The sequence below is a fragment of the Podarcis liolepis genome (genome assembly GCF_965112155.1).
Source record: "Podarcis liolepis genome assembly, chromosome: W".
NCBI lineage: Eukaryota > Metazoa > Chordata > Lepidosauria > Squamata > Lacertidae > Podarcis > Podarcis liolepis.
The window spans coordinates 11,957,690-11,977,750 of NC_139568.1; the positions used below are offsets into that span (position 1 = coordinate 11,957,690).

General features: G+C 47.4%; 1 protein-coding gene, 1 long non-coding RNA gene and 1 pseudogene across 5 annotated transcripts in view; 1 reads left to right on the forward strand and 2 right to left on the reverse strand.

Annotated features, from left to right (window-relative positions):
• The window catches only part of LOC310697730, a 434,827-nt gene extending 420,440 nt beyond the window's left edge, over positions 1-14,387 (forward strand). Inside the window, exon 3 of the long non-coding RNA XR_014521171.1 lies at positions 13,603-14,387. This is a non-coding gene — a long non-coding RNA (uncharacterized lncRNA). The remainder of the gene's footprint in view (positions 1-13,602) is intronic.
• Positions 1-20,061, reverse strand: part of LOC310697669 (fragile X messenger ribonucleoprotein 1-like) — a 212,274-nt gene that overhangs the window by 94,717 nt on the left and 97,496 nt on the right. For all 3 annotated transcript variants that reach the window (XM_083484347.1, XM_083484348.1, XM_083484349.1), the window contains one exon: positions 11,557-11,705. In XM_083484347.1, coding sequence (XP_083340473.1) covers positions 11,557-11,705 — 149 coding nt within the window. The remainder of the gene's footprint in view (positions 1-11,556; positions 11,706-20,061) is intronic.
• On the reverse strand, positions 909-10,964 carry LOC310697709 (rab-3A-interacting protein-like; annotated as a pseudogene). Its single transcript has 2 exons — positions 10,092-10,964; positions 909-1,689 (listed from the first exon to the last, which is right to left on the reverse strand). The product of its transcript is annotated as a rab-3A-interacting protein-like (transcript).

The window sequence follows — 20,061 nt, forward strand, 5'->3', positions numbered from 1 at the left end:
TACAGCTGCCGAGCTGCTCAACTGCCTCGTTCCTTGAGTCAGAACGACTGTGCTGGTTCATGACTAGGGGCTTCCAGATTTCACAATCCTCCCCCCGTTACCATTTGCCGATCGCCATGGGACTTTTGGGGCTTGGGTTGGGTTTTTGGAAGACGCCTGTGCGTGAATTTGTTTTATGTGTGTAGATCAGTGCACACTGACCAACACATAGTCTTCACAGTAGGGCTCTGTTCCGATGGCATGAAGTAGTCACAACAAACCGGTAGATTCCTATCTGCTGCAGCCTTCATCCGTCTTCATAGCTGTTGTAACATACCGCTTGTTATCATCCGCCTGTTCTGCCGCTGAGGACTTCTTGGATCATTCTTTGTCTAGCTCCTTCCCTTTGACCTTAACGCCTTGGGTGACCCTGCTGGGAGTACGAGATTCCCGACGCCTTTGCTCACAAGGGTCATAGGAACATGCAAGCCCATTCACCGCGACAAGGTGACGATCCAGCAACTGGGAAGTTCACATTATGCAGATAAGGTTCCATATCATTAATAATAGAAGTTAAATAAGAGTGGAGCCAGTATGCACCCTTATTTGACACTTTTCTCAGTTCCAATAGCATTGGAGAGATGGCCCTGGAAGTTACGTTGCACTTTTAGCCACATCCCTTCATGTGTATTAAATATAGCAAGTGCCTGTCAAGTGTAGAGGCCTCTGATTTTTCCAATAATTTAGCTCTGGATATGGTGTCAAAGGCTGCTTTTTTTTTTCTTTTAGTTAACTTTTATTAAGTTGAAATCCTACATTATAAACTCTCCAGAACACACAAATGAACATAATATCTGAACAGCATCAAACCTGCATTTCTCAACTGCTAAAGTTACAATCACTATAGTACACCTGAAAATCCTCTTGCCTTCCTTTCAAACGAAACAATAATGTCCATCCTAAAATAAAATAATCTTGCTGAACTCCAAAAGTATGTAGGGCAATTTGCACAGAAGGAGAAGCCTTGGACCCTTTTCAAAATAAATATCAATGTCGTGACAAGGATTTTGAACCACTCTGAAGATATGTACATTTATGGAAGCGCATGCAAGCACCAGAAATGTAGCAGTTACAGCTCTTCCTTGTAATATCCAAGTTTTGCCAGTGACATCTCTTTCCTCAGCTGAATAACCTCCCAAAACTTCTGATTCACATCTTGCTGCTTCACAAGCCCCTGCTGTATATATCAAATGTACGTGAAGAAGTTACATACAGAAGTAATCCTATATCTACAGAAAGAAGAAATATAGTAATAGTTGCTTGAGTCCCCCAACTTGATTCTATGCTTGCATGTTTTACTTTGTCCACTGAGAGCACATTTCTTTGGTCCTCCACATTCAACTGCAGAAGCTTTCACAAATCAAACAGGTTGCAAGCCAACTGGTTCAATACCTAAGGTATTGTTTTCCACAGCTTCCAAGACGGCAGATGCCAGCTCACTTTTTGAGAAGGTCAAAAACGGAAAGATATCTTCCTTATAGATTTTATCCAGGAAAGGCCATGCCATAGTGGGATCATCCTTCCAGGATCTGAATTCGTTATACAAAGCTAAGTCAGCCTCTTTGCAGTCTTTCACAATTGGCTGCATCATGGCGACATCCTGGTTGCTGACCCCCATCGCGCTGCTCATACTTTTGTTCCTTGCATGGCCTTTTTTGTTTTTAAAATATTTTTTATTACATTTTTCAGATACAAACTCAAAAATATACACAAAATACAAGAAATACAAAAAAGAAACAAGAAAAAAGAAAAAAGAAGAAAGAAAAAAAACCAACTTTCCAAAGCTTTTTCATACAACCAAGTGGATTTCCCCACATCCTCCTCACCCTGCGTTCTTTACAATAAAAATATCAGCAAATTATTACCTTGTTTCATGTCTTATTTTGTACCTTTCAGATATTATGTTTTTAAATTTAAAATACTTTTTATCAATTACTTGTACCTTAGATTAAACATAATATTACTTTAAGTTTCAACCTTTTCTTACTTATAACTTAGTTTCCTGTTTCACCAAATCTAATTGCGGATGCTAAAATTTCCAAATCGTGCAATTTCTTAACATTCATACAACTTATAGTGCTTTTGTAAATAGTCCTTAAATTTTTTCCAGTCCTCTTCCATTGTTTCTTCTCCCAAATCTCGGATTCTGCCAGTCATTTCAGCCAGTTCCATATAGTCCATCAATTGCGTCTGCCACTCTTCCAGTGTGGGCAAATCTTGTGTCTTCCAATATTTTGCGATGAGTATTCTTGCTGCTGTAGTTGCATACATAAAAAAAGTTCTATCCTTCTTTAGCACTTTCTGGCCGACAATGCCCAGGAGGAAGGCCTCTGGTTTCTTGGGAAAGGTATACTTAAATACCTTTTTTAACTCATTGTAGATCATTTCCCAGAAGGCCTTCACTTTTGGACAAGTCCACCAGAGGTGAAAGAATGTCCCTTCAGCCTCCTTACATTTCCAACATTTATTATCAGACAGGTGATATATCTTTGCAAGCTTGACTGGGGTCATGTACCACCTATACAGTGGTACCCCGCAAGACGAATGCCTCGCTAAACGAAAAACCCGCAAGACGAAAGGGTTTTCCGACTTTTAGAGGCTTCGCAAGACGAATTTCCCTATGGGCTTGCTTCGCAAGACGAAAGCCCATAGGGAAATCTCCTGGGACAGCGGGGAAGCGCAGCGCACCTTCTCCTCTGTTCCCAGACCTGTCCTGAAGGCTTGTGGTGGGAGGTCCGGGAACAGAGGAGAAGGCGGCAGCACTTCTCCTCTGTTCCCGGGGCTTGCGGTGGGAGGAGGGTTTTTCCTCCCCACCGCCAACATTCAGAACAGCATTCTGAATGTTGGCGGTGGGGAGGAAAGCCCTCCTCCCACCGCAAGCCTTCAGGACAGGTCCGGGAACAGAGGGGAAGGCACGCAGTGCTTCTCCTCTGTTCCCGGACCTGTTTTTAAGACTTGCGGTGGGAGGAAGGTTTTCCTCCCCACCGCCAACATTCAGAAGGCTGTTCTGAAGGCTGGCGGTGGGAAGAAAAGCCCTTCTCCCCCGCCAGCCTTCAGAAGAGTTCCCGGAGGGCTGCCTAGGCTGCAGATAGCAGCATGCTGCCCCGCCCAAGGGGCGCTCTTAAGCAGAGCGCCCCTCGCGCGGGGCAGACATTCACAGCTTGGGGAGCCCTGCGGGACTTCCCCGCAGGGCTCTGCAAGCTGCGGATAGCAGCCTGCTGCCCCTCGCGTGGGGCAGACATTCGCAGCTTGGGGAGCCCTGCAGGACTTCCCCGCAGGGCTCTCCCAGCTGCGGATAGCAGCCTGCTGCCCCGCACGAGGGGCGCTCTTTAGCAGAGCGCCCCTCGCGCGGGGCAGACATTCACAGCTTGGGGAGCCCTGCAGGACTTCCCCGCAGGGCTCTCCAAGCTGCGAATGTCTGCCCCGCTTGAAGGGCGCTCTGCTTAACAGCAGGGCACCCCAAGCTGCAGATGTCTGCCTCGCACCGGGCAGCAGGCTGCTATCCGCAGCCTAGGCAGCCCTCCGGGAACTCTTCTGAAGGCTGGCGGCGGGAGAAGGGCTTTTCTTCCCACCGCCAGCCTTCAGAAGGCTGCCCAGGAAGACTCCCTGAGTGAGTGCTTGAGGGCCCTGCTCTTGCCACTTACCATCTGGCCTGGGGCGGGGCCTGGGCCTCATAAGGACTGTGTGCTGCTTGCGGCCTGCTGCCCAGGAAGACTCCCTGAGTGAGTGCTTGTGGGCCCTGCTCTTGCCACTTACCATCTGGCTTGGGGCGGGGCCTGGGGCCTCATAAGGACTGCGTACTGCTTGCTGCCTGCTGCCCAGGAAGACTCCCTGAGTGAGTGCTTGTGGGCCCTGCTCTTGCCACTTACCATCTGGCCTGGGGCGGGGCCTGGGGCCTCATAAGGACTGTGTGCTGCTTGCGGCCTGCTGCCCAGGAAGACTCCCTGAGTGAGTGCTTGTGGGCCCTGCTCTTGCCACTTACCATCTGGCTTGGGGCGGGGCCTGGGGCCTCATAAGGACTGCGTATTGCTTGCTGCCTGCTGCCCAGGAAGACTCCCTGAGTGAGTGCTTGTGGGCCCTGCTCTTGCCACTTACCATCTGGCCTGGGGCGGGGCCTGGGGCCTCATAAGGACTGTGTGCTGCTTGCGGCCTGCTGCCCAGGAAGACTCCCTGAGTGAGTGCCTGAGGACCCTGCTCCTCCCTGCCACTTACCACCTGGCCCAGGGCGGGGCCTGACAGGCCTCACTAGGACAGTTGTTACTGCCGGAGAGGCACAGAGTGTTTTTAAAAAAAAATTTCTGGATTTTTTGTATGTGGGGGGTGGGAGTGATGTTTGGTTGGGCTTGGGGAATTATTTTTTTATTTTGATGTTTTTGTAATTTTTATATTTTTTGTTTGTATTGTTTTATTGGTTTTGTTTGTTTGTTTAAGGTGTTATTTTGTTTTTAGGGGGAGGGGTCAGGGCTGCCGGGGAGTGGGCCCCAGCCCACAAAATGGCTGGGGCATGTTCCACGGGGGGGATGCACTGGGACAACCGATCTCAGTGATCACGGGTAGGAGGAGGAGTTACGCTAAGACCAGACCATGTCATTACAGAGGAGGCAGGTTTAGTCGTTGTCTGAGGACTATCCCTGCCTCCGGGTCTGGTCCTGTCCGGACGGATACTAGAATCAGCAAGGGATACCCACATGGCCTGAAGGTGCTGCTGTGCAATGCCAGGTCAATGATTCAGAAGACCACTGCCATCCATGACTTGATCATGGATGGAGGATTTGACCTGGCTTGTGTAACAGAGACTTGGTTGGATGAAGCAGATGGGCCTGTTCTTGCCGCTGCTTGTCCACCAGGTTTCTCTTACGCACAGCAACCCAGGTCATGTGGGCGGGGAGGGGGGGTTGCAGTGATTTTTAGGAAGTCATTAGTTTGCACCAGGCGCCCTATTGGGAAGACCCAGTTTTCTGAGTGCATGTTCTGGAAGTTGGGCAATAGGGGCAGTACAGGATTCCTTTTGGTGTACCGACCTCCCCGCTGCGCCAAGGATTCCCTGCCCGAGCTGCTTCAGGTCGTGGCGGATGTTCTCCTGGAGACACCTAGTTTGGTCGTCCTAGGGGATTTTAACATCCATGCCGACACGACCTTACAAGGGGCCGCTCGGGACTTCGTGGAAAGCATGGCCTCCATGGGGCTGTCCCTGAATAAGTCTGGCCCAACCCATAGCCGTGGACATGCCTTGGACCTGGTGTTTACCTCTATGGATGTTGGTGATCTGACACTAAGTAAAAGCGAAATGAAAGAAGTGCCATGGTCAGATCACTTCCTGGTGCAACTGGACTTCTCTGCGACCCATCCCCTCTGCAGGGAGGTGGGACCAATTCGGATGGTCCGCCCCCGCCACTTAATGGATCCAAATGGTTTCCAGAGAGTGGTAGGGGATGCTTTATCCCATGTTGATGGCCTTTCAGCTGATTCCCTGGTGGCCCGCTGGAATGTGGAGTTAACCAGGGCTATTGACTGCTTGGCTCCGAAGCGCCCTCTCCGATTGCATGGAGCCCGGACAGCCCCGTGGTATTCCACGGATCTGAGGGCAATGAAACAATCGTTGAGATGGCTAGAGCGCCGGTGGCGGATAACTCATTCCGAATCTGACCGGACACAGGTTAGAGCTCAACGTCGAGCCTACCAAGTGGCGATAGCGACGGCGAAGAAGAATTTCTTCACCGCCTCTATTGCATCTGCAGAAAACAGCAGCAGGAGACTTTTTCAGGTGGTTCACAATTTAGCGGAACCACCTGCAACATCGGGACCCAGTATGGGCCACATGTTCTCCTGCAATGATTTTGCAAAGTTTTTTGCAGATAAAATCGCTCAGATTCGGGAAGAAGTAGACTCCACCGTGGGAGCAGGGCCGGGGCGGGAGAGTGCAAGAGTTCTGTCTGGTCAAGTTGAGTGGGATCAATTCCAATCTGTTACCTCCGAGGATGTGGACAGGCTGCTTGGACGAGTGAAACCAACCACCTGTCCCCTGGATCCTTGCCCATCCTGGCTAATAAAAGCAAGCCGGGAAGGGCTGGGCGATGGGCTTCGTGGGGTGGTGAATGCTTCCCTCCGTGAGGGAGCCTTCCCAGACCCGCTGAAAGAGGCGGTTATTAAACCGCTTCTTAAAAAACCATCTTTAGATGCGGCCACGATGGCCAACTATCGCCCAGTCTCAAATCTTCCATTCCTGGGCAAGGTGATTGAGCGAGCGGTTGCCGAACAACTCCAGGCACGCCTGGAAGAAGCGGACCATTTGGATCCCTTCCAGTCGGGATTCAGGCCTCATCATGGGACTGAAACTGCCTTGGTCGCACTGGTTGATGATCTCCGGCGGGCTAGGGACAAAGGTGAGAGCTGTTTCCTAGTTCTGCTGGATCTCTCAGCGGCGTTCGATACCATCGACCATAGCATCCTTCTGGACCGTCTTGAGGGGCTGGGAGCTGGGGGCACTGTTATACAGTGGTTCCGCTCCTTCCTCCTGGGCCGTGTTCAGAAAGTGGTGGTGGGGGATGAGTGTTCAGACCCCTGGGCTCTCACTTGTGGGGTGCCTCAGGGTTCTGTCCTCTCCCCCATGCTTTTCAACATCTACATGCGGCCGCTGGGAGAGATCATCAGGAGGTTTGGGCTGGGTGTTCATCAGTATGCGGATGATACCCAGCTCTACCTCTCTTTTAAATCAGAACCAGTGAAGGCGGTGAAGGTCCTGTGTGAGTGTCTGGAGGCGGTTGGAGGATGGATGGCGGCTAACAGATTGAGGTTGAATCCTGACAAGACAGAAGTACTGTTCTTGGGGGACAGAAGGCGGGCAGGTGTGGAGGATTCCCTGGTCCTGAATGGGGTAACTGTGCCCCTGAAGGACCAGGTGCGCAGCCTGGGAGTCATTTTGGACTCACAGCTGTCCATGGAGGCACAGGTCAAATCTGTGTCCAGGGCAGCTGTTTACCAGCTCCATCTGGTACGTAGGCTGAGACCCTATCTGCCTGCGGACTGTCTCGCCAGAGTGGTGCATGCTCTGGTTATCTCCCGCTTGGACTACTGCAATGCACTCTACGTGGGGCTACCTTTGAAGGTGACTCGGAAACTACAACTAATCCAGAATGCGGCAGCTAGACTGGTGACTGGGAGCGGCCGCCGAGACCATATAACACCGGTCTTGAAAGACCTGCATTGGCTCCCAGTACGTTTCCGAGCACAATTCAAAGTGTTGGTGCTGACCTTTAAAGCCCTAAACGGCCTCGGTCCAGTATACCTGAAGGAGCGTCTCCACCCCCATCATTGTGCCCGGACGCTGAGGTCCAGCGCCGAGGGCCTTCTGGCGGTTCCCTCATTGCGAGAAGCAAAGCCACAGGGAACCAGGCAGAGGGCCTTCTCGGTAGTGGCGCCCGCCCTGTGGAACACCCTTCCAGCAGATGTCAAGGCGATAAACAACTACCTGACATTCAGGAGACATCTTAAGGCAGCCCTGTTCAGGGAAGTTTTTAACGTGTGATATTTTATTGTATTTTTGGTTTTTATGGAAGCCGCCCACAGTGGCTGGGGAGGCCCAGCCAGATGGGCGGGGTATAAATAATAAATTATTATTATTATTATTATTATTATTATTATTATTATTATTATTATTATTATTATTCTGAAGGCTGGCGGTGGGGAGAAAAGTCCTTCTTCCCCCGCCAGCCTTCAGAAGAGGTCTGGGGACAGACTGTCCCTGGACCTGGTCTGAAGGCGGTCTCCATAGGAACGCATTAATTGATTTTCAATGCATTCCTATGGGAAACCGTGCTTCGCAAGACGAAAAACTCGCAAGAAGAAAAAACTTGCGGAACGAATTAATTTCGTCTTGCGAGGCACCACTGTATATCATTTTCATAATATTTTCCTTCAGGGCATTACATGCCGTAAATTTCATTCCGGTGGTCCATAACCTTTCCCAGTCCTCAAACATAATGTTATACCCAATATCCTGGGCCCATTTTATCATGGCTGATTTGACTGTCTCGTCTTGAGTGTTCCATTTAAGCAGCAAGTTATACATTCTCGAAAGTACCTTAGTCTTTGGTTCAAGCAATTCTGTCTCTAGTTTCGATTTTTCCACCTGGAACCCTACTTTTTTGTCCAATTTAAAAACCTCTTGAATTTGAGCGTAATGTAACCAATCTCGCACCTTATTCTTTAATTTCTCCAAGCTCTGCAGCCTCCAATTATCTCCAATTTTTTCTATTATTTCCCAATATTTCGGCCAGCCGGCTTCCATATTGGGGGTTTTTCGGGCCTTAGCCTCTATTGGTGATAACCATCTCGGGGTCTTGTTTTCTAGTAAGTCTTTGTATTTTGTCCAGACAATAAATATTGCTTTTATGACAATATGGTTTTTGAACATTTTGTGAGTCTTTACCTTGTCGTACCACAAATATGCATGCCATCCTAAAGAATTATTAAACCCTTCCAGATCTAGGACATCAGTGTTCTCTAAAAGTAACCAATCCTTCATCCAGCAGAAAGCTGCAGCTTCATAATATAACCTTAAGTCCGGCAGGGCAAATCCCCCTCTTTCTTTTGCATCAGTTAGTATTTTAAATTTTATCCTGGGCTTTTTGCCCTGCCAGACAAACTTAGAGATATCTTTCTGCCACTTTCCAAAACATTCCACTCTGTCCACGATCTGTAGGGTTTGAAACAAAAACAACATCTTTGGCAATACATTCATTTTTATAGCTGCAATTCGACCCAACAAGGAAAGTTTCAATCTTGACCAAATTTCTAAGTCCTTTTTAACTTCTGACCAACATTTTTCATAATTATCTTTAAATAAATTCAAATTTTTAGCGGACAAATTAACCCCTAGGTATTTCACTTTTTTAACCACATTTAACTCTGTCTCTTTCTGAAACCCATCTGTTTCTAAAGGTGTCAAGTTTTTTCCCAGAACCTTAGTTTTTTGCTTATTCAACTTAAATCCCGCCACCCGACCAAACTCATGAATCAGTTCTAAAACTCTTTTTGTACTAGATTCTGGCTCCTGTAATGTTAAAACCAAGTCATCTGCAAAAGCTTTCAGTTTGTATTGTTTCACTCCGACCTGTATTCCTTGCACCAACCGGTCCTCCCTAATCATGTTCAAAAGCACCTCCAGGACTGAAATAAATAAAAGAGGGGATAGGAGGCACCCCTGTCGTGTTCCTTTTTCAATTTTAAACTCTTCTGTCACCACATTGTTCACTATCAATTTAGCTTTTTGCTCTGAATAAATTGCTTCTATTCCATTTTCAAACCCCTGTCCCACTCCCATCCCTTCCAAATTTTTCTTCATAAACTTCCAAGAAATGTTGTCAAAGGCCTTTTCCGCATCAATAAAGATTAACACTGCTTTCGTATTAATATTAGTTTGCAAAAGTTCCAAAATGTCAATAATATTCCTGGTGTTATCAAACAAATGTCTACCTGGGAGAAAGCCTGCCTGGTCCTTATGAATTACTTCATTTAACACTTTTTTAAATCTACTTGCCAAAATATCTGCAAAAATTTTGTAATCCACATTTAGGAGTGAGATGGGACGGTAGTTCTTAAGTTGAGTCTTTTCAGTTTCCAGTTTGGGTATCAATGTGATGAAAGTTTCTTTCCACGTTTCCGGTGCCTTCTTCCCCTCCATAATCTGGTTGCAAACCTCCATTAGTGGTTGTATCAAGTAGTCTTTTAATGTCTTATAGTACTTGGAGGTAAGTCCATCTGGGCCTGGAGATTTGCCTAGTTGCATATTCTGAATGGCACCCTCAATTTCCTGTTGTGTTATTTTACAGTTCAGGATTGTTCTCTTTTCCTGGACTAATTTTGATAATCCATTAATTTTTAAGAATTGGTCTATCTCAGTCTCTTCCTGTGGCCCCTGCGTGTAAAGTTTTTTGAAATATCTCTGGAAGCACTTTCTAATTTCTTCTGGTTTCTGAATGTTTCTCCCTTCGATCTCTAGATTAGTAACGGTGTTCAATTTTTGTCTCTTTTTCAACTGCCCCTTGCATGGCCTTTTTTGAAGGGTGTCTTTCCGCTAGATTGAAGCTCTTTTGTGGGCGACGCCAGCGGAGTGGACAGCACTAACGTTTTCAGGGCTGCTACTTTGGCCTGAAGTACATCAATTTTTCCATGTGCTTCTTTCAGTTGTTTTTCAGCTGTCGCCTGCTTTATGTTTGCTTCCCTCACCATTTTGTGTGCTTCCTCAAAGAGGCTGGCAGTAAGTTATTCCAATTACTGCCCGAGTTGGGCGCACACTTTAGAAAGCCTCTTGCATTCTTCATCTTTCAGTTTCAGCTCCCTCTGAGCTTTAGCAAGCTCCTCTTTTAATCTTTCATAGCCCTTTTCTTTGACTTCCAAAACCGATGGGCTCTGTAGGTGAGACAGACTGTGCTCAGTCCCAAAACATCATCACTTCCTTCAGTGGAGTCTGTTATGGTTGCTCCCGACAAAAATTCTCTCTCGGCATTGCTGCTTGCCTTTCTGGAATTATCATATTTGGACGACACACCTTGGAGTCCTGAGGTAGAACAAGGAATGGTTTCTGTAACATTGATGCTGATACCTGATGCTTCTGCACAACTGAGTTGCCTAGGAGATGAATAGATGGGTTGTGTAGGAAGATCAAAGACGTTCAGGGCACTCAGCTGAATTGGCGTGGAGCACACAGCTGAGGCATGAAGCCGGTAGATGACCGTGGGTGAGGTAGTTTGTTCACAATCACTGGATTCATACACTCCTAGAAGATCTGGAGTGGTAGGTGAGGCTAGATTCACTTCGTGAAAACCTTCCAGGGTGTCGTTGGCCATAATAAAAGATTCATCATATGAAGTCCTGCCAAGCCGAGCGAGACGCTTCCCTGCTAAAGGCGGCGGCGGCTCCCTGCGCTGCTCGTCAAAGGCTGCTTTAAAGTCAATAAAGACAGCATAAAGGGAAACTATGCTACGAGAAAAGTATTTCTCGATTAGATGTTGGAGTACTAAACATTGGTGAATGGTAGAACAGCCTTCCCTAAATCTAGCTTGTTCCTCTGCAAGTATGTTTTCTTGTTCCAGCCAGCCCTGAAATTTCCATTTCATACAATTTACTAATTATGCTGAGGCGGCATCTTTCTTCCTTTCTTTATATATTGGGACAATGATTGAAAGTCCCCAGTCTTTGGGGATGTGTATTAATGCAGGTGAATAGTGAAGCCAGAATAGGGGTCCAAAACTCCAAGGTGTTTTTGATGGCCTCAGCAGGAATTAAATCTTCTCCTGGGGCTTTCCCCTGTTTTAGTTGGGCTATAAGGTTCTCAATCTCTGTTCTTGACACAGGAGCCCACTTTGGAAGGTTTTCTGTTTTGGATATTTTGGCAACTTCCACCATTGGTATCCCCCCAACAACAACAACAACTATAATGGGATGAAAACGTTTCGAATGGTATTACAAACTTAAGAAAGTTGATTAAAATTATTTATAAAAGACCTCTATACTCACATTTGCCTTAAATCTTCTGGCACATCAAGTTTGATCTTATGAAATGTATCCTTTGTTGTAGGTTTGTTGGGATTTGCAGATCTTAGGCGCTCAATTGTGACAATTTCATTGTAGGTAGCATCACAGGCTGCATATTCTATTACATAAAACTAATTAAAAAGGACAAAACTGTCTCAGACATTGTTAAACTGAGAAGTGATGTATGCTACAAGTGTACTCTGAAGGGGGTCTGTATTTTACTTTTGGGATAAACTATTTTATTTTGCTTCAGTATGTAAACTTACAGTTGCAATCAAAATTATTCAACCCCCATTGCAAATCAGGTTTACTATCAAAATTTACAGACTTTCAGCTGTTTGCAATGAGCAAATCAAACAAAAGCAATTGAAATAGCTCAACACAACAGATACTTCAAGTGGTTTCCCCCAATTCAGTTTAAATTGCAACTTAAACTGTGTAGAGGTAACGCTCCGCTTTGCGAAGGCAAACCTCGCACCAGACATGCAACAGTATGTCAAGGAGCGTTGCACCTGCTTTCCCTGACCTTTTGCCTTCTTGGCTAGAAAACAGGGTTTTTCCTCTGAAATTGTGTCCTCTCACAATTTGTTTGTTAGACATATCGCTTGGCTGAAGCATGACTGGGGACGCAGACGTAATCAAGTATTGGGGGGAAACTTTGAGGGAAACACCTGTTGACATGTGTATTTGCTAATGCTGGAAATGTGCTTAGATAGAAATATGTTAAGTTCAGGGTGGTTTCACTACTGTTTCCGATTGTTGACTTCTGCTAATAAAAGGAGCCTCAGCAGAGCTAGTCGGCAGCTTGTTTGGAGCATGCTTGCCAGCGTGCATCTGCACAGCTCACCTGCATCCAACCTCCTGCCATCTCTGTTTTTCCTACAATACTGGTTTCTCCAGTCTTAACCCCCTGAACAGAATGTTGATCACTTTTCCTACCTGGGCAGTTATCTTTCCATAAGGGCAGGCATTGATGCCAAAATCCAGCACTATCTTAGCTCTGTGAGTGCACCTTTCTCCGGGACATTCGCAGGGAAACCAAAATGCTTGTTTACAAAGCTACTGTACTACCAACCCTTGTGAAACGTGGACCACTTATAAACACCATCTCCAACTCCTCGAAAGATTCCATCAACAGTATCTCAAAAAAAAATTATATCTCACTTGTGAAGACAGGTGAACTAATGACAGTGTATTGGAAGAAGCAAAGATCACCAGTGTCAAAGCAATGATTCTTCAACATCAACTTCGTTGGATGGGTCATGTGGTTCAGATGCCTGATTATCGTCTTCCAAAGCAACTACTCTATTCCCAACTTAAGAATGGAAAGCGAAATACAGGCTGACAACAAGAGAGGATTAAATATGCTCTCAATGCATATCTATAAAAAAAAAACGCTGTATACAGGTGAAACTAATATATGAGATAGACTCATGACATGCAAAGCAAGTTACGTCAAGCCTTTATTTGTTATAATTGTGATATTATGGCGTACAGCTGATAAAAACCCCAAATTAACAATCTCAGAAAATTAGAATATTGTGAAAAGGTGAAGTAGCTATTCAATCCATAACACCTGCAATGGGTTCAGTAGGAAGCACAATCATGGGGAAGGCTGCTGACCTGACAGTTGTGCAGAAAGCTATCATTGAAACCCTCCATAAGGAGGTAAAGCCTCAAAGTGTAATTGCAGAAGAAGTTGGATGTTCCCAAAGTGCTGTATCGAAGAAGATTAATGGAAAGTTATGCGGAAGGGGAAAATGTGGAAGAAAAAGGTGCACACGCAGCAGGGATGACCACAGCCTGAAGAGGATTGTCAGGAAAAGACCATTCAAACGTGTTGGGGATTTTCACAAGGAGTGGACTGAGGCTGGAGTTAGTGCATCAAGAGCTACCACACACAGACGGATCCTGGAGATGGGCTTCAAATGTCATGTTCCTCTTGTCAAGCCACTCCTGAACAAGAAACAACGTCAGAAGCATCTTGCCTGGGCTAAAGAAAAAAAAAAGAACTGGTCTGTTGCTCAGTGGTCCCAAGTCCTCTTTTCTGATGAGAGCAGCTTTTGCATCTCATTTGGAAACCAAGGACCCAGAGTCTGGAGGAAGAATGGGGAGGCACACAATGCCAGATGCTTGAAGTCCAGTGTGAAGTTTCCAATGCCAGATGCTTGAAGTCCAGTGTGAAGTGTTGATTTGGGGAGCCATGCCATCAGCTGGTGTTGGTCCACTGTGCTTCATTAAATCCAGGGTCAACGCAGCCGTCTACCAGGAGATTTTGGAGCACTTCATGCTTCCTTCTGCAGACGAGCTTTATGGGGATGCTGACTTCATTTTCCAGCAGGAATTGGCACCTGCCCACACTGCCAAAAGTACCAAAACCTGGTTCAGTGCCCATGGGATTACTGTGCTTGATTTGCCAGCAAACTCGCCTGACCTGAACCCCATAGAGAATCTATGGGGCATTGCCAAGAGAAAGATGAGAGACATGAGACCGAACAATGCAGAAGAGCTGAAGGCTGCTACTGAAGCATCCTGGTCTTCCATAACACCTCAGCAGTGCCACAGGCTGATCGCATCCATGCCATGCCGCATTGAGGCAGTAATTGATGCAAAAGGGGCCCAAACCAAGTACTGAGTACATATGCATGTTTCTACTTCTCAGAGGTCCAATATTGCTCTATTTGCAATCCTTGTTTTGCTGATTTCATTTAATATTCTAATTTTCTGAGATTGTTAGTTTGGGGTTTTCATCAGCTGTACGCCATAATATCACAATTATAACAAATAAAGGCTTGACATATCTCGCTTTGCATGTCATGAGTCTATCTCATATATTAGTTTCACCTTTTAAGTTGAATTACTGAAATAAATTGCTGAAGAATTGATGCTTTTGAATTATGGTGCTGGAGGAGACTCTTGAGAGTCCCATGGACTGCAAGAAGATCAAACCTATCCATTCTTAAGGAAATCAGCCCTGAGTGCTCACTGGAAGGACAGATCATGAAGCTGAGGCTCCAGTACTTTGGCCACCTCATGAGAAGAGAAGATTCCCTGGAAAAGACCCTGATGTTGGGAAAGATGGAGGGCACAAGGAGAAGGGGACGACAGAGGACGAGATGGTTGGATAGTGTCTTCGAAGCTACCAGCATGAGTTTGACCAAACTGCAGGAGGCAGTGGAAGACAGGAGTGCCTGGCGTGCTCTGGTCCATGGGGTCACGTAGAGTCGGACACGACTAAACGACTAAACAACAACTGAAAAAATGAACTTTTCCATGGTATTCTCATTTTCACCTGTTTCACCTGTAAGCACGGAAAATTGGGAAACACTGGCCTGCATGCACTCCAATTGGAGAACAGCCTTTACCAAAGGTGTCATGGCCTTTGAAGACTTTTGAACTCAGGATGCAAGGGAGAAACGTGCTCAGAGGAAGGCACTTTTGGCAAATCCTCACCATGATCAACTCCTGCCCAGAAACCTATGCTACCACTGTGGAAGGACATGCGGGTCCAGAATTGGCCTCCACAGTCACTTACAGACATGCCATGTCCATGGAAGACAATCTTACTTGGCCACAAGTGATCGCCAAAGAAGATTATACCCAGCTCTACCTCTCTTTCAAATCAGAACCAGTGAAGGCGGTGAAGGTCCTGTGTGAGTGCCTGGAGGCGGTTGGAGGATGGATGGTGGCTAATGGATTGAAGTTGAATCCTGACAAGACAGAAGTACTGTTCTTGGGGGACAGGGGGCGGGCTGGTGTGGAGGACTCCCTGGTCCTGAATGGGGTAACTGTGCCCCTGAAGGACCAGGTGCGTAGCCTGGGAGTCATTTTGGACTCACAGCTGTCCATGGAGGCGCAGGTCAATTCTGTATCCAGGGCAGCTGTCTACCAACTCCACCTGGTACGCAGGCTGAAACCCTACCTGCCCGCGGACTGTCTCGCCAGAGTGGTGCATGCTCTAGTTATCTCCCGCTTGGACTACTGCAATGCGCTCTTTGTGGGGCTACCTTTGAAGGTGACTCGGAAACTACAACTAATCCAGAATGCGGCAGCTAGACTGGTGACTGGGGGCGGCCGCCGAGACCACATAACACCGGTCTTGAAAGGCCTACATTGGCTCCCAGTACGTTTCCGAGCACAATTCAAAGTGCTGGTGTTGACCTTTAAAGCCCTAAACGGCCTCGGCCCAGTATACCTGAAGGAGCGTCTCCACCCCCATCGTTCTGCCCGGACGCTGAGGTCCAGCACCGAGGGCCTTCTGGCGGTTCCCTCATTGCGAGAAGCAAAGCTACAGGGAACCAGGCAGAGGGCCTTTTCGGTAGTGGCGCCCGCCCTGTGGAACGCCCTCCCATCAGATGTCAAAACGATAAACAACTACCTGACATTCAGAAGACATCTTAAGGCAGCCCTTAAGGGAAGTTTTTAATGTATTATATTTTAGTGTTTTTTTTGGTTTCTATGGAAGCCGCCCAGAGTGGCTGGGGAAACCCAGCCAGATGGGCGGGGTACAAATAAATTATTATTATTATTATTATTATTATTATTATTATTATTATTATTATTATTATTATTTAACCCCCTGAATAGAATCCCTCAGAACATCACAAATACAACAGGTGTTGTCTCAAGCACACCTGATGCAACTAATCAAGGGCTTCATTAGTTGTACCAGGTGTGCTTGAGCTGGAACACATGAAATACCTGAGCTGGCTCTGGGGTTTGCTGAGTGTTACATTTGGCTGCATGTTAGAAATATAGTTAAGTCAAGAGAATGGTCCAAAAAGGTAAGAGAAGAGAAGAGATCACTGTCCTTCACAAAAAAGGAGGATACAAAAAGATAGCGAAGGCACTGAATGTTCCTAGAGACACCGCTGGAGGCATAGTTTGCAAGCTCAAAGTTAAAGGAACAGTGGTTACACCTGGAAAGGGCAGAAAAAGGAAGCTATCTGCAGCAGCAACCAGACTTCTGGGAAGGCAGGCTGGGAAAAACCCTCAGTGACTGCATAAGAGCTGCAGCAAGACTTGGTGGCAGTGAGCACAGTAAGGCACGTACTAAACACAGAAGGTTTCCTTGCTAGAACTCCAATACTACTGACCCAAAAGCACAAGAAAAGTTGGCTCCAGTATGCTCAAAAACATATAAATAAACCACATAAGTTTTGGATTCTGTTTTGTGGAGCGATGAAACAAACTTGGAACTTTTTGGCCCCATGGATCAGCGTTATGTCTGGAGGAAGAAGAATGAAGCATATGCTGAAGAGAACACTCTGCCTACAGTGAAGAATGGTGGTGGCTCAGTGATGCTCTGGAGCTCTTTTGCATCCTCTGGCACTGGAAACATGCAGCGTGTGGAAGGCAGGATGGATTCATTGAAATATCAGGAAATCCTAGGAGGAAACATCATGGCATCTGTGAGGAAGCTGAAGCTTGGGTGTCATTGGACCTTCCAACAGGACGATGATCCCAAGCATACAGTGGTACCTCGCAAGACGAATGCCTCGCAAGACGAAAAACGCGCAAGACGAAAGAGTTTTCCGGTTTTTGAGTCGTTCCGCAAGACGAATTTCCCTATGGGCTTGCTTCGCAAGACGAAACGTCTTGCGAGTTCTTGCGAGTTTGTTTCCTTTTTCTTAAAGCCGCTAAGCCGTTAATAGCCGCTAAGCCGCTAATAGCCGTTAATAGCCGTTAATAGCCGCTAAGCCGCTAATAGCCGTGCTTCGCAAGACGAAAAACCGCAAGACGAAGAGACTCGCGGAACGGATTAATTTCGTCTTGCGAGGCACCACTGTACCTCAAATTCCACCAAGGCAGAAGTCCTTGAAGGTTCTACAGTGGCCATCAGTGTCACCTGACTTGAACCCCATAGAAAATCTCTGGTGGGATTTGAAGAAGGTGGTTGCAGCACGCAAACCCAAGAATATTACTGAACTGGGGGCCGCTGTCTGGCTATGCATCTCGTTTGAAGTAGGTCATAGCAGCAAAATGCTGCACTACTAAGTACTAAAGATGCTTGCTATGAAGGGGTTGAAGGGGTTGGAGAAGCCAGTATAAGTTGGAATTTCAGCTGAATTTGGGAAAACTTGTGAGGAGAATCAGAACTTACAGGGTTAAACAGTTCTGAGTGACGTCTCACATTCTGAGGCGTGGCTATGTTATGTTTCACATACGGGAGTGTTTCTCTGTGTGTGAGTTCTCGTTCGGTTTTGACCGAGAGGCGAGAGGATGTCTGCTCTTTCGCCGGGCTAATTTATGATGTTTTTCTACGCGATTAAAGACTGTTGGAGATAAGCAAGAAGCCTGCGTACAGTCTGATTTATTACCCACACACGGCAACAGTTTCTCCCGCTGCGGAACTCTGCTGAGACTAAGCTAAGAGAGTGCTGAAGAGAGCTAGGCACAGGAGCGCAGTGGTGCAGCAGAAATGTGCCGGACGCCATCATAATCCCACAGGTTATGGAAGTCAGCCAAGCTTTGGAAGCTGTTGCCACGTCGTGCCTGTGTGTGGGAGAAGCCAGCTAGAGCCCTGCCGAACGTTTAAGGCAGTGAGGCTTGCTGGGGAGGATCTCATCTTCAGGACCGGGTGCCAGGAGGAGCTGCTGTTATGTGAGTAGGCTCAGCCCTGGGGGAGAAGATGGCAGACGGCCAGGAATCATACTCCGTCCCTTTCGGAAAATTAAATGGCAAAAATTGGGAGGAGTGGAGCAGGAAGCTGAAGGCCTGGCTGGTAGCCAAGGGTCTGTGGGGGGCAGTCCAAGAGCTCCCACAGCAAGCTGCAGCCAGTGCAGCAGCAGCAGATATAGCAGCTGCACATGCCTCACAGAGGCGAAACCAGAAAGCCCTGGGAGCTACAGTGCTCAGTTTGGAGGGCTCACAGCTGCCTTTGGTAGAGGGGCTGGAGACTGCTCATGAGGCCTACCAGGCACTAGAGAGAGTGCACCACAGGACCACAGCTGGGGCAAAAATCCACACCACTAGACGCTTGTTTGAGATGAAGCTGCGTCCAGGTGACAGCATCAGACAGCATGTGACTGAGATGCTCTCTGTTTTCAACCAGCTGAGACTGTTGCAAGTTAACTTTTCTGAGGAACTGAAAGTTTATATTTTGCTCAGCTCCTTGGACAAAAGTTATGACATTTTGTGTCTAACTTTGGAATCAATGAATCCTGCAGATCTTACGCTCCAGTATGTGACTGGACGCTTGTGTGACGAACAGGAACGTCGTGTCAGAGAGGGCCGAGCTGGCACAGAGAGTCCTGCCGGTTGCAGGAGAGGGGGGGCCAGGCCAGCAGAAGACACAGTTCAGGCTTTTTCCATTCGTCGTTGTTTTGTCTGTGGGTCGGTTGACCATCTGCGTCGTTCCTGCCCGCGGAGAGCCAGAGAGGCCAGGCAGGATGTCTCCAAGGTCGCTTCCCATGGCAGTCAGCCAGGTTTCCATGGCAGCCAGTCCAGGAGAGGAGGCCAGCGTGGGAATGCGAAGGGAGGACGTGACACAGGAAGTGAGGACGGTTCTTATCACCTAGCTGCCTCCATGGCAACGCTGCAGGACAACTCCAGTGAGGGCAGAATGCTGCGTTGGGTCATCGACTCAGGAGCCAGCCATCACCTGATGCCAGCGCCACCTAGTGGCGAAATGCGGAACTGCAGGGCTGTTTCAACTGGGAAAACAGTTGTTTTTGCTGATGGGTCACAGAGACATTTTACTACTGTGGGAAATGTGTTTGTTTCTTTTTTACAGGCAGAGCTGGAGGTCTACGTTGTGCCAGAAATGCATTGTTGTCTTTTATCTGTACCTGCTCTTGTAAAGGAGGGTTATAAGGTTTGCTTTGAAAATGATGTCTGTTCCATTTCCAGGGGTGGGAGACAACTGGTCAGTGTTGCATGTCAGAACAACCTCTTTGTTCTGGAGACACCTCTGGAGGGTAAGGGGGACGCCGAGACAGCACAGGCGAAGTGTGCTAATGTTCCCACTCATGATTCGTGTGTTGACTTGTGGCACAGGAAAATGTCGCATGGCTGTTGGGAAGATATCCGGAAGTTGCCCCAATGCACTGAAGGTTGCAAAATGAAAGCATGTGGTAAATCCCTAGATTGTAGGGCATGCAGAAGGGCAAAGGTAAAAAGGTGCAGTTATCCCAGAACGGAGAGGGTAACCACAAAGCCTTTTGAGCTTGTGCACACAGACCTTTGTGGTCCCATGCCAAGGCCGAGTCTGGGCGGGGCCAGGTATGTGCTGACGCTGACAGATGATTTTAGCCAGAATGGCTGGTTCTTCTCGCTGAAACAGCGAAGCGAGGCAGCGCAACTGATCAAAGACTGGGTTGCGGCGGTGGAACTACAGTTTTCCACCAAGGTGCAGGGCTTCCAGAGTGACCGAGGTGCAGAGTTTACTGGGTCTGCTCTGCAGAGTTTTTTCCGCCAGAAGGGGATACGTCACAGGTTGACGGTTGCTACTTCTCCTCAGGAGAGGGGCGTAGCGGAGCACAGGAG